General features: G+C 33.6%; 2 protein-coding genes across 12 annotated transcripts; both read right to left on the reverse strand.

The window, feature by feature from the left end:
* Window positions 1-1,505: 1,505 nt before the first annotated feature.
* On the reverse strand, window positions 1,506-8,175 carry LOC111301294 (uncharacterized). Of its 4 annotated transcripts, none has more exons than XM_022896865.2 (11): window positions 8,037-8,175; window positions 7,000-7,088; window positions 5,980-6,127; window positions 5,602-5,746; window positions 5,377-5,504; window positions 4,270-4,341; window positions 3,349-3,472; window positions 3,150-3,274; window positions 2,907-2,948; window positions 2,457-2,669; window positions 1,506-1,862 (listed from the first exon to the last, which is right to left on the reverse strand). In XM_022896865.2, exons 3-11 carry the CDS (start codon window positions 6,109-6,111, stop codon window positions 1,794-1,796), a joined length of 1,050 nt encoding a protein of 349 aa, XP_022752600.2. In that variant the 5' UTR covers window positions 6,112-6,127; window positions 7,000-7,088; window positions 8,037-8,175; the 3' UTR covers window positions 1,506-1,793. The 4 variants fall into 4 exon arrangements, with proteins under 4 accessions (XP_022752600.2, XP_089600882.1, XP_022752602.2 ...); XM_089744756.1 differs by lacking the exon at window positions 8,037-8,175 and adding an exon at window positions 2,140-2,201 and having other exon boundaries at window positions 7,000-7,165; XM_022896867.2 differs by lacking the exon at window positions 8,037-8,175 and having other exon boundaries at window positions 5,980-6,113; window positions 7,000-7,156.
* Window positions 7,973-12,934, reverse strand: LOC111301295 (putative histone deacetylase 10). Of its 8 annotated transcripts, XM_022896868.2 has the most exons (8): window positions 12,797-12,934; window positions 12,470-12,588; window positions 12,278-12,363; window positions 11,188-11,401; window positions 10,800-10,863; window positions 9,996-10,088; window positions 9,631-9,874; window positions 9,457-9,548 (listed from the first exon to the last, which is right to left on the reverse strand). In XM_022896868.2, the coding sequence occupies exons 2-7, from the start codon at window positions 12,502-12,504 to the stop codon at window positions 9,758-9,760; spliced, it is 609 nt and encodes a 202-aa protein (XP_022752603.1). In that variant the 5' UTR covers window positions 12,505-12,588; window positions 12,797-12,934; the 3' UTR covers window positions 9,457-9,548; window positions 9,631-9,757. The 8 variants fall into 8 exon arrangements, with proteins under 8 accessions (XP_089600887.1, XP_089600884.1, XP_089600888.1 ...); XM_089744761.1 differs by lacking the exons at window positions 9,996-10,088; window positions 11,188-11,401; window positions 12,278-12,363; window positions 12,470-12,588; window positions 12,797-12,934 and adding exons at window positions 7,973-8,310; window positions 8,464-8,530; window positions 8,735-8,833; window positions 9,006-9,076 and having other exon boundaries at window positions 9,631-9,680; window positions 10,800-10,848; XM_089744758.1 differs by lacking the exons at window positions 10,800-10,863; window positions 11,188-11,401; window positions 12,278-12,363; window positions 12,470-12,588; window positions 12,797-12,934 and adding exons at window positions 7,973-8,310; window positions 8,464-8,530; window positions 8,735-8,833; window positions 9,006-9,076 and having other exon boundaries at window positions 9,631-9,680; window positions 9,996-10,755.
* Between the last annotated feature and the right edge of the window lie 81 nt (window positions 12,935-13,015).

The raw sequence follows: 13,015 nt of genomic DNA on the forward strand, positions 1-13,015 counted from the left end.
ATTAATTAAGTAATAATTTGACAGTTCATTGAGAAAAAAAAAAAAAAGGCAAGAAGAAACATTTGGAGTCCTTATGTTAATGAGACCAAAAATTAACGTACTTTTGGATCATACAACAAACAGGTTCTTCTGATGATACCTTTTCCTTTTTTCCCCCATATTTTCCTCTTTATCTGATCAGAGCTTATAGTAATAAGCCTGCCAAATCCCAAGAGTTGTGAAATTTCATGATCTTGATTCTTGAAGCTCAAACAGATTAAAAGGAAAAGCTACCATGCATGGCAGCATGGGAATAGTACATACTGATAATAATATTTAAAAACCAAAGAAGCGCCTACAAGCTTCAAGGATCTTGTTGTTTCTCTTCTGAGCCATGATCGTGTTAGTTTCTCCATCACCAACCGGAACTGGATCGTATTGATGATCAATCCTGCGATAAACTTCGTTTCCTGAAGCTGATGATGCTCTCATTGAGAAGGCTCTCCTCACAGCCCTCTCAACCACTGATGAATTCTCATCCTGTTCAGTTCTCATTGAAAACGTTTTCCTCACTTTGCCATCCAGTTCATACTTTTCTTTCTGACCTGCCATTAACCCTTTGTCATATTCTGATGGTAAGCCTGAAGGGTACCTTCGCCTCAAAACGGCCTCGATAAGTTCTTCTTCGTCTTCCTCCTCTTCATCTTCATACCCTTGATGAAGAAATGAATCATGGAGATGTTCCAGATCAGTGTTAATGGTATTACCACTGATCTGGAGCCCTTGTTTTGTACCTTGGAGTTTGTAGTTTGGGAAAGACATAGGTGTTTGAGGAGGAAAGCGGTGACAAAAAGAAATCAAACCAACCTTGTTTCGTGAATTCCTTCATGTTTCTTTCACCTTAGGCTTTATATAAAATGTGTCATAACTGTTTGATGATCAATCATAAGAAAGAAAATGCATCATGGAAAATGTTGTGATAAACTGATATTGAAATGCATTCATGAATAATGAATTCTATAATTTCTATAGAAAGTGACCTGCTTTTTCTGCAAAGGTGGACAACATGTTTCTATCATTTGTTCTGCGTCTAATTCAACATCTAAATGCATTGAAAGTAAACTTATCCAGCAAAACGCATCCAGTTCTAGAAGAACTGGTGTTTTCTTTTTACTCAAAATGCCTACAGTTTGAACCCTAATCACTGAAATTAAAAGTCTAGTGCTTTACCAACAGGCAATGTTGGCAAGAAGAACTAGCTTTGGCAACAAATATAAAGTAGGGATTCAAAACAATCTAAAACTTTATCAGTATTTTTATATTGTTACCATCTGACATCCTCCTTCACATGTAAGAACAAGAGACATCTCATTTAATTATGAAGACATCAGGATATAAAACCTCAAAACTAGTAACCTTAACAAGACTATTAATGTAAAGCCAACAAGTAAAGAGTAAATCAAATCTGCTCCAATAATACCATGTCAAATTTTATGATAGACATCTATCCATGTTAAGATCAAACGTCAATAAATCTCCTACCTTATATTTCAATATTGAGGATATCCAAACTTAATCAGTAGTATTATATTAAACATGGAAATATCAAGTTTCAAGAATCTATTGAACATTTATGTGCTCAGGAGGATCCTCGAAGCACTTTATTGAACCTATTTTTTCGTCCTATTGCTAGGTGATCCATTAAGGGATTTAACCCCCAGATTCTGCAGGAGCCAGCCCCAGGATCAATCTGCCAGAACCTTAAATGGACATTTATATTTGATAGCCTTATTGATACGTTTGATTCTGGCTAACTAATTGACAAACTCTATCCCTGTGAAAGGATTTCCGGCATGAAGTTGTAAGGCAACATCACCGACAACCTGCAATTAGCAAAATAAGAGGTACAATCATACCTAGAAATTCAAATTAGACAACTAACAGAACAAGCAAATAATAATAATGGTACAATAGTTTAATTTTGACAAAGCCATATGATTCACATACCATCCAAACCCTAAGCAGAGTTTGGATCATGATAAATGTGAAGAAAATAGAGTAGATAAAAATATTAAACCTTTTGTTTTAGTTGGACAAATTGTAGTAATCTTCATACACTAAATTTCTTTTTTCAGGTATTCAGACAAGACAAGAAAGTACCTCAACTTTTGTAATGTTGCCACTTCTCTTATTTTCCACAAACCTTAAAGATCCCCAAGATACTTCGCATTCATACAGTTCGGGGAAATGTTTTTATAGATCAAAGTAGCAGAATCATTTTTGCAAGAATCATTAAGTAGTTTTTGTTAGTGATTGCAACAAACAAGAATTCAAGCTTTCACTGGAATATTTTAGCTCATAGCAGACAAGAACTTAAGCAGAAGGATGAAATCTAGGCCTATGATAGACTGATTTATACAATGAAAAATGAGATTCATTTTACTTTTAACAACTTAAAAGTTTGATAAGAGGCATACCTTAGCCATCAATCTATAAGAATATTCGGTAACCCCAGCTAAATGAGGTGTAACTATAACATTCTTGAATTTCAAAATCGGATTGTCAGGGTCAAATGGTTCTGTCCATGCAACATCAATTCCTAAGCCTCCCAAGTGTCCAGACTCAAGATGATGCACAACAGCCTCATAATCTAGAAGACCCCCTCTAGCAATATTTACCAAAAGGGCTCCCTGAAATTACACACTATTATTAACATCCAACATGTAACCCACTATGTGTGCAACTATTTCAATAGAAAATTAAACAATGAAAGTTTATTGAAGAGATGCAACATCATATAGCATACATGCTATGAAAACATGCGTGTTGTAAAAAAGTTTTCATTGTTTAGTTTTCTATTTTCATAGCTATGAATGCAACTGAAATTTAGGAGAATTCCAAATTTTTGAAGTGCATTTGAAACAAACCTGTTTCATCGAAGATATGAAGGACTTGTTTACAATGCCAACCTGAAAATTCAAAATATAGAACTGTAAGTGATTGGAGAACAAATTTTGCAGCAAGAGATATGTTCACCATAAATATTCCAATTGTAAGAAATGTGATTGGAGAATAATGTTTGTAGCAGATATATATAAAAACATGGCCAGATAATGTCATAATCTGGGAAAGCAGATATTTCAAGTAAGGAAAGAAAAGAACAGCCTTACTGTTTCTTTATTCAAACTCAAGCAACAGACAACTATATCAGCATTGCTTGCAAACTCATAAATATCTCCATGACTTCCTTTCTCGTCAACCAAATCATCAACGACCCCGTTTTGAATTGGAAATGCTGAATATTCAAGACATAATAAATCAAATGACTTCACAAGTGAGCTTCACTATTACTTAATGAGTCCTCTATACCTTTTGGGACAGGAACTTGCAAATTTGAGGCCCAGCTCCTTTTTGTAGCAATAATTTTAACACCAAATGGTTTCAAGCGCTTTGCCAGATCAATTCCAATATTTCCAAATCCCATTATAAAGACCTGCACTCAGGGACTCAGGGTATAATATGTAAAAAGTCAAATAAGATACAAAATCATGGAGACTATGATTTGAAACATGAGGTCATCCACCTTAATGGTGGATGAATAGTTGTTAATGGAGTAATTTTTTGGAAAGAAAATAACAAGATTGCCTTGCCTATGATTCATTGAAAACAAGATCATAAACTAACATTTCATTTCAGAGAACCAAAAGTCTAAATAAGGCTTCAGCTCCTAAACACAAATGTTTGATAAACAAATTGGAATGTATTAATTCTCAAATCTACCCTTAATTGTTTTCTGCTTTCCTTTTGTATGCAAAATCTCAATTTAGTGAGGTAACACATGCATGAACATGGTGAATGCTAAATAATGTCCCCTTAATACATTGCAATTTCTGCGTAAGGAAAATCATGAGGAAATAGGCACAGAAAGGGGATACTGATTTTGCTCTGTACTCAATGTTTGATCAAAGAAAATATTAAATTTCATGCCTGAATCCAGGTTAAGTTATTGACTGTCTGGTTGTCTTCCTCCACTACAAACCTAAGCAAGCTCCCTTGTATCACTAGTTATGCCAGAATGAGATAAAGCTTTTATTCTCAAATCAACTTTTGTAATAGTGTTAAAATTATAAAGTTCAAGCATCACTCATCGAGCATATTATTAGCAAAAGTCACCATGAAAAGAAAAAAGAGAAATAAGAAAGCACGGGTCCAATTTTCATGAAAAGATTTTAGTACAAGAATCTCAAAGAAGTGTCAAAGCAGAGGGAAAAGAATAAAGCATAAACTCACTGTTTTCCCAAGCAGTGTTTCCCCAACAGGCTCTCCAAGCTTTTTCTCCTTTACAGAAATTTGCATCTCATTCTGCAAGAGCACCACAATCACTCTGGTCATGAACATAACAACTATCATTACAAAACAGACAATCAATGTTAAAGTTAAGGTGTAATGCAAGTACATGTATCAAATATTTCAAAATGCAGGTAGATGGAAGAGAAGTAGTGCAATGTGCAGAAACACCATGCAAAAGTGAGTCCAAAAAATGGCAACGAGATACTGAAGAGAAGAGATGATAAAAGTGGGCAGTCATGATGGATATGAAGTAAATTTGGTGATGCTTTGATTATAGGATTGATTGAAAGGAATGACAAACCTACCAAAAAATGAGGGTGTAATGTAATGGCTGTCTGATGCATCAAACACAAAACTACTTAAGCAAACAAAATAATAACCAAAATGAGTTGCAATCTAGCTGAAATGCAAGAATGACAGCAACACTCTCTCTCTCTCTTCAATTCAAATTGGGAAAGAGAAAATGTGTCATTAAACTCACCTACAATTAGCGGTAACCACCATATGAGGGCATTATTAAATTATTCATATTACTATATTAGGGAGACAACATTAATTTCAAGACTTGATGAAAATTTTCTGGTAATAGAAATGAAGACAGAACACTTGTACTTCAGGACCGCTTATAATATCATGGCTGGGGGTATGGCTCAGTTGGACTAGAAAGTATCTCCTTGAAGATGCTTGCACTAGTTTTATCAGTAAACATTCTTATCCATTACAATTATACTTGGGGGGCTAGTCTAGCCTGAATGGCCATGGATCTCAAAACAATTTTAAAGGTTATTCCTCCCTTCCACAAATTGCTTAATCTACCACATTTAGATCATTGGTTTGTTGAACTGATAAACAAGTTCCATTGCAAAGTCTCTTTTATTTCCGTAAACCAGATATGGCTTTCAAGTGTATGCCACAACTAAAACAATAAGAAGATGGTGAACTAACCTCACAAATATCATAAAGTCAACTACTTTTCATTTAACCATAATCATATTACCATATTATAAAAGTAGTGCAATTCTCAGTTATTAACTTAAATAAATAAACCTGTTTCCGGAGAAGGCCCAACATTAGATATATAGCCATTTCAGCACAAGATACTGCATTTCCAGATGCATCACCTGGGATTCTGGCAACTTTAATCCCATGCTTTGTAGCAGCATCAATATCAACTCCTTCATGCAAAAGTAACAAAATTGAACAATTTACTCCAGTACATGCAATGTGCCGAAAGCTTTAATTTACGGATTAAACACATAAAAGAGTAAGAACCTTCTAGGCCAACACCAAATTGCATTATAATCTTCATCTGTTTTGCACGAGATATAACATTTGAATCAAACCGCATGTTTTTTGCGACACAAAGATGGTAGTTCCCAATATGATCAGGAACTTCCTTCAGTGGCACATCATCAACCTACAAGAAGTTCAATCGCTAGAGAAGCTCAATATGAAATACAAAAAGTTCAACTCCAAAAAAAAAAGGAAAGGAAATGTGTTAGGTTGCTTGGAGATTTCATTTTATCGAGGGATTTGGCATATGCTTGCTAGTGTGTTTGGTTAATGATAAATTGATAATGCTTTAATATTTATGTAGATTCGAATCTATCAGTGAATAAGTGCATAAGCACGAGAATTTGAGCAAAATACCTGGATAAAAGAATACTTCTCTAAGTATTCTCTAGTATAATTTTGTGAAGCTGGAAAATGCGATCCACAAAAGAGAACACGAGTGATGGGTTTGTCATTGTCCACATCTCTCCTCTCCAGTGTGGAAGACATAACTGCACTGAAGGACCTTAAAATCAAAACAAAATGCCCTAGAATATGAGAAGATAAAGCAATTTAAATTAAATTAAATTAAATTAATGCATTCAAAAATTCCAGAAGCATTTCTAAGTGATTGTCTAACTACCTATTGTAACAAAGACTAGAGAAACCATGTCTTCCTAGAAAGTGATGTGAAGTAGGGTAAGTCCGCCAAGACACAAATTCCATACCAGAGAGAAAATAGTGTTATTCGAAGAAACCTTGAAAAATCAAACAAATGCTTCCTTTAAGGCAAAAATTACTATCTTCATCAGGTATTAATGACATTGCTTTCATCATTTGCTACAGATAAAACCAGTTTGGGCCGGAAAGCACCAAATTCTAGTCATCGAGCATTCATTAGTATACTTTTATTGGTACTACTTGTCTAAGTATGGTACCTAGCAAGGAGAAGGAATAGAACACGGACTCTCACAGTTTATCCAACATAAACATGACGAGCAGGACACAAAAATCAATGAAAAACTGTAGCCCAGTGTCACAATAAAAATAACATTTTGATCTTGATTCAGAGGCCTTAACATGGCGAAACAGAGTTCCCCTGTTGCAAGGGAAAATCTCACTGCTACTCTCTTAAGTGCAAAATAGCTCTAGTAATGTTGAGTTTATTCTTAGAACAAACGTGGGTTCAACTTAAAAGACAATCTTTCCCAAGGAAAACCAAGATTCTTGGTCAACTAAAATCTCAAAGATCATTCTTTTTTTCCCAGAAATTCCAACTTTTACCTCAAACCTTTCGCTAAAAAGCTTCTATCTAACAATCAAAACAAAGCCTTCACCTTAATTCTTGTACTTTTATACAATAGAAAACGTGAATAAAAAATTAGGGAGCAAACTCACAGAGCTGAAGAGTTCGTGGACTTCCACCTTGTTAAGAAGTGAATATATGGGAAGACCCTGGACCAGCTTTTTATTTGAGTCTACTCTACCTAACAGCAGAGGAGCATTTCAACTTTAGATGTCGGTTTCCTCTATTTACTTAAAAATTTTTTGTATAACTACTCTACCTAAAGAGCAAAGCACTGATGTCAATCCTCAATAAATTATTGTAAAACTTTTATAGCCTTCGGTGGAAGATATTGCAATTTTTGTAAACTTTCATAAATTATTGGTAAACTTTCATGGCCTTTGGTGGAAGATATTGTAATTTTTGTTAGTGTCATGTTTTATTTTGTATAAAATATAAATCACAAAAATTATAATATCACAACTATGTTTTGCCAAATATAAAATATATCTTTTATTTTTGTCAAAATTATATAAAATTTTTATTAAAATTTTAAATCATATTATTTTCAGACAATATAATTTTTATTAAAATTTTAAATCATATGAATTTTATATATTTTTATATCGTATTATTATATATACTTTAAATTATCTTATCTAATTAATAAATGTGAGATAATGCTTTTGAATTTTTTTTCTATAGTATCACCGAGGATGTAAGCTAATGGTAGGGAACAAACTTTGATGTAAAACATCAAGAGAGATGATAACTTAATCTATATCTAATAAATTTCGATCTAACCTAATTTTTTAAAAATAAATTATAAAAACAATCAAATTTCTAATCAAATAATAATACAAAAAATTCAAAATTGAATTTTAAGCAATCTCGCAACTTGATATATATAAAAATTTATTTTTTAATTATTTATTTACTTTTATATTTATATATTTATTAAATTTAATATTTATATTTAAAAATAATATTTTATTAATTTCAAATTGAATCATATTAAATATAATTTTATATAATATCGAATTAAATTGAATTAAGATATTAAAAAAATAAAAAAAAATTATTAAATCGGATCAAATTCGATTATTACGTATATAAAATATAATCAAATTTAGGACGAGCAAAAACTCACCTCTACTATACCTATTGTCATCCCTAAACACCGCTGCCATAGTTTTAAAAACAGTATGAACAATAACTATAGTGCGGTTCTTTCCACATTTGTTGTTTGATGGAGTTAGCCATATTTCTGAGTTTTGCCAGCATCAACTCCTACACGTTAAAAGCTAATACTACTACCTACAAAAAATGGTACAAGAAACTTCAAATGGCCGTGTTATGACCATTATCATTGTCTCCATTGTAATATTCATCGTCACGCTGAATTTGCTTGTCTTGGGTGTGCTCTATAAAGAAAAATGAAGAAAGGAGAAGTATTAGATGCTGAAGAAAAAACAATTCACAAGAAATCAAGTGGCAGAAAGCATGCACGAGTGTTGATTAAGGGACACAATGGCGCCACAGCTCGAGGGTACACGTTATTCATGAGTTCTACTTACGATCCATGCACTCATCAGGATTTTGCTCATCTTCATCAAAATCAGGAATACAGAAATCAGGTGGAACCTGCAAGACAGATGATAGCCATTACACCACCGGTATTTTGACTGCATTTAACACTAATGTTTCCCCCGGAAAAGCATCCAGGCTCTCTCTTGCCCTCTCTTCCCATTCGGGTAAGGCACAGAAAATCAGAAACCAACCACCTAGACAAGTAATCCGGCTCATCAAGATTCAGATTTAGTTGGCAACTAGTTGTGTGTTACTCACCTCTTGCATTTGTACACCTGGAGCATGTTGGATGCTACAAAGATTTTCCAATACTTGCATTTTTATTGTACTAAGATATGATTTGCTAGTTAAATTCTCCTGGATAATCAACCAAAGCATGAAAAATTATGAGGGTTTTGGACTTTTTCAAGATCATTGTTGCACAATGCTAACTACATCAGAGAATTTATTTGCATTGAAGTTGACAGTTGTCAATTGAAAAATAAGGAATTCAGTTTCTTGAAAGAACTTTAATTGTGAAATAACATACCATGTAACCATTTGGAATATTCAACAAGTATTCTGGTGAAAAATATTTGATATACTCATTTTCTGGGATTTCTGCAAAAATATCAAACTTTTAAGTAAGTTTCTCAATCTTCCAATCAGTGAAACATCCTAAAAACTGTCCCTTACCAAACACAAACACAGACACAAATAAGTCCAAAAAACCGGCCAAAGACCTTTGAAAATATATCGAGCAGCTTATTTCAATATCAAGCAGATTCACAAATGTAGCAATTGACATAACATTCACATGATACATCTCCAATATGGGGGAAAATGGGTTACCCAAATTGGCAATCTACGAGTCAGCATATATGTTTAGATGCTTTATGAAACTGATTTACATAATCCCAGTTCTCATGCCAAGTTTAGTGGGAAAGATACCAATTTCTTTATAGCATATCAAGAAAAAAGTGGGGATTATCTTAACATACCATTCGTAAGTTCTGTATCTAAAAGAGCTCCTGTTTTCAACAGCTCAACAACGTGCAACATTTTCTTTTGTATATCGTCCACCTCCAGTAGCCTGTAGGATAAAAGATCCCTCTCTGTACCTTAAACAGGACTGATTTTACATCAATTAGGGGGCTAATCGAACAAAGAAATACCAGTAAAGGTAGATTGAATTTCTTCACAATTCTAACACACTCAGCATGTCCTGCAAGTGACATCAACAACTCCAATATTCAACAGTAATTTAAGGGGGGGAGAATAGTCCTTAATTTACAAGTGAATTTATTTATCATCAATTGAGAGTTTGAAACAGCCCAGACAATCCCCAGCAAGAGAATCTGCACCACACTGAAGAACTATTGCACCTGGTTGATACTTTTCAACAACCTCGGAAATAATCTACAAGAAGTAGATATATGCGCGCAATTGTTTAAATACTACAACAGTTAACTGACAGACTAAGAAATTATCTTTCTATTATGTGCTTTTCTTTTTATTTTTTGTCTGACTTGGAACTTACTGTCTTAAACAATTGAGTGAAGCTAGTGTCATCAATTGCATCCTTGAGTGGGACATTTATGGCATAATGCTTTCCTTCTCTTTCTCCTATATCCTTCAATACAAGTTGTATCGGTATTTCACTCCAATATCAGCTTGGCATAATACGAGCATAGATCAGTAGAAACAATTCAGAAGAAAGGATTTTGTAAGCAAAGAAGATAATAAATTTCTTGATTATACAAATTTCAGAAACAAATAGGTGAGAGTAACAGGAAGGAATAAAGCAACTACACTAGTTTTCTTTCTCCAATAAAGAAGTTTAACTTGGAAAGTTGATCACTAGGAAATGCTCTCACCTACATTTGCAATTCAAAAGCAAAGAAGACTAGCACAATGAATATGTCTGGCTTCTCAATAAGAGCATATGTAAAACAAAATCATGATTAATAGGCTTCTTGAGACCTTTTACGTAAAAAATAAAAAAAAAAAACGCTGGGAATCAATTTTCAAGATTTAGTTTAATTTAAAAACTTCAATGATCAACCACATTGTTTTAGGAAGAACAATAATGGCACAGTAGTATCCTCTTACTAGGGGGATATATACAAAGGATTAAAAGCAATTACCATTTGAAAGTATGCGACTTAGAAAATGGAAATTGATAAAGCAGGAAATAAAGTAGGTAAAATTGAAGCAATCAAGTTTGAGAGAAATTAGTCAAAGCAGCTATCAGATGTTGGCCGTGCAAAACTATATTAACTAACAAATTTACCTACTATTAATGCTACAAAAAGAAAAAATCTAGCAAAGCATTGAAATTAACCTTCACAACACCAGTTCCAGGAAAGAATATATCTCCATACTTGTGAAAACTAACAGTCATCACCCTGTCATAATAAAGTTTCAACAATTTCATTAGAGAGAGAATTTTTCAACCCATTTTATTGAAAGTTCAACAATTTATATAGCATCTCAGAGATGCATGAAATACTAAGTTTCTTCTAAACTTGGCATCATAAAAAAACAGTCTACAAAGCTGATTTAGACCTTGCAAAGGCTAATAAGAACATAACCCCCCACGTATATAACTCTTCTAGCAGTGAATCACCAAAAAGAGCATTTTTGGCTCCTCAATGAGATTCAAAATTTTGAAATGATGTATGATCCTGTTCCTAGGCTAAATTCATAGTCCAATAACAAGAGAAAACTACCTGTCAGTGAAATAAAAGGCTTCTTCAACACCATCCCCATGATGTACATCTTTATCAATATACAAAACGCAAGCATGATACTTTAGAAGCTCCAAGATTCCCAAAACCAAGTCATTGATGCAACAAAAGCCAGAAGCCTCACACTTCTTGGCATGATGTAAACCACCAGTCCAATTTATAGCAATATCACATAGTTTCAATCTTCGTGCAGCATCTGCCAGCAATGCTAATAAATTAAGGCTGAAAAGGCACAAATCAAGTTCAAGAGCAACAGACTGCCAAATTTGGGTTTCCCTATTGTTCCACCAACATAAATTTGACAAAATTCAAACAAGTTTTCAAAGACAGGGCAGTCTTCCCAAAGATTGACTGGTTAAGAAAAAAGAGAGAAAAAAGGTGAATATGAAACTATAAAAACACATATACATCAGATGAAAGCAAAATCTACATCGAACCCTAATCCATTTCAGAATGATAATGCATATGCATGAAACCGGATAGTATAGAATCAACGTCAATCTACAGCTCATATGTAAGAAAAAAGAAAACAGCTCTGATGACTGGAGAGAAACTGAAATTAGAAAAGTAAACAATAAACAACACTAAATCATTGCTATCACTTGAGCCAAAACAATGAATATGTTTAATCTTAAAACCAGTTCAATCATCAATCTCAAACAAGGCAATCCATGGAACTTCTTTTTAACACATAGACAAGATAAGTCACTAAACTAACTGTACAATTTGTGACACCGTATCAACTTAAGTCTACCCTTAACCCACCAATTTAACAAATAGAAACAAGGCAACAATTGAGCAAAGTATAAAGAAGAGTAAACAGGTTCGCAAACTAATTTCCAAGTCTAAATTTAGATAGCAGAACTTACGGAAAAATCATATCCCAACTAAAGGTGATTCCAATCTCCAAAACCTTCCCAAGCATCAAACATTCATACAAAATACTCAGTAGTTGACTTTTCCCAGCCTAACAAACTTCTTTCTCTTGAACAATCAATCATTGTAACTCCTAAAACTATCTGTTTTAAATGATTTACCCAGAACCAAAAAAAAAAAAAAAAGGGATACATACATTTGACCAATTCATTCGAGAAAAAGAACAGCATAATCATCTGAATGGAACTAAGCAAGCTCAACAGGGTAGGCCTTGTGGGGACGCTGCATTAAACAACTGAAAATTTTTAAAAAATTCATCAATAAAGAAAAAGAGAAAGAAATTTATAGTATCGAAATTAGAGAAAGTTTGAGTAATTGAGCAACTGACATAAATTTCCTTTTTCTTTTTTTTGTGGAGGTCATAGGCAAGGGCCAAATGGTGAGTCATACAAAGCTGGTGCGGTTTCATTGGATGATTAGGGCCAAAATATACACTCCCTACATCTCCTGCCAAACAACCAAAAATAATATTAAAAATATTTTATTTTTTTGTTAACCAATGAGTTAGGGTTTTTCAAGAATTAGGGAAATTATGGAGATAAGCAGATAGTTATTGAAATAAGTGTGAATTGATCAAAAAGATTAAAAGACAAAGAAAGAAAAAGGAGATGAAATTGTAAATAAGAGAGAGAGAGAGAGAGAGAGAGGATGGTACCGTCGTAAAAGAAGGCATTTTGTCCTTTGGACGCATTTAGCTACCAATAGACAAAGACAAGGCAACGGAGAAGAGAGGGAGACTGAAGTCTTTTGCTACGAAGAATCCGCCATTGTTAGAGCTCGATGGGACAGTTGCAGAGAGAAAGGGAGAACAAGACTAATTTAAGATCTCCAATCCAACAGGCCCAAAAAAGAGCTGGGTAATTGCTTAATTGGG

Source organism: Durio zibethinus, chromosome 15 (assembly GCF_047325235.1).
Source record: "Durio zibethinus cultivar Kanyao isolate XHJ-2024 chromosome 15, ASM4732523v1, whole genome shotgun sequence".
Lineage (NCBI taxonomy): Eukaryota > Viridiplantae > Streptophyta > Magnoliopsida > Malvales > Malvaceae > Durio > Durio zibethinus.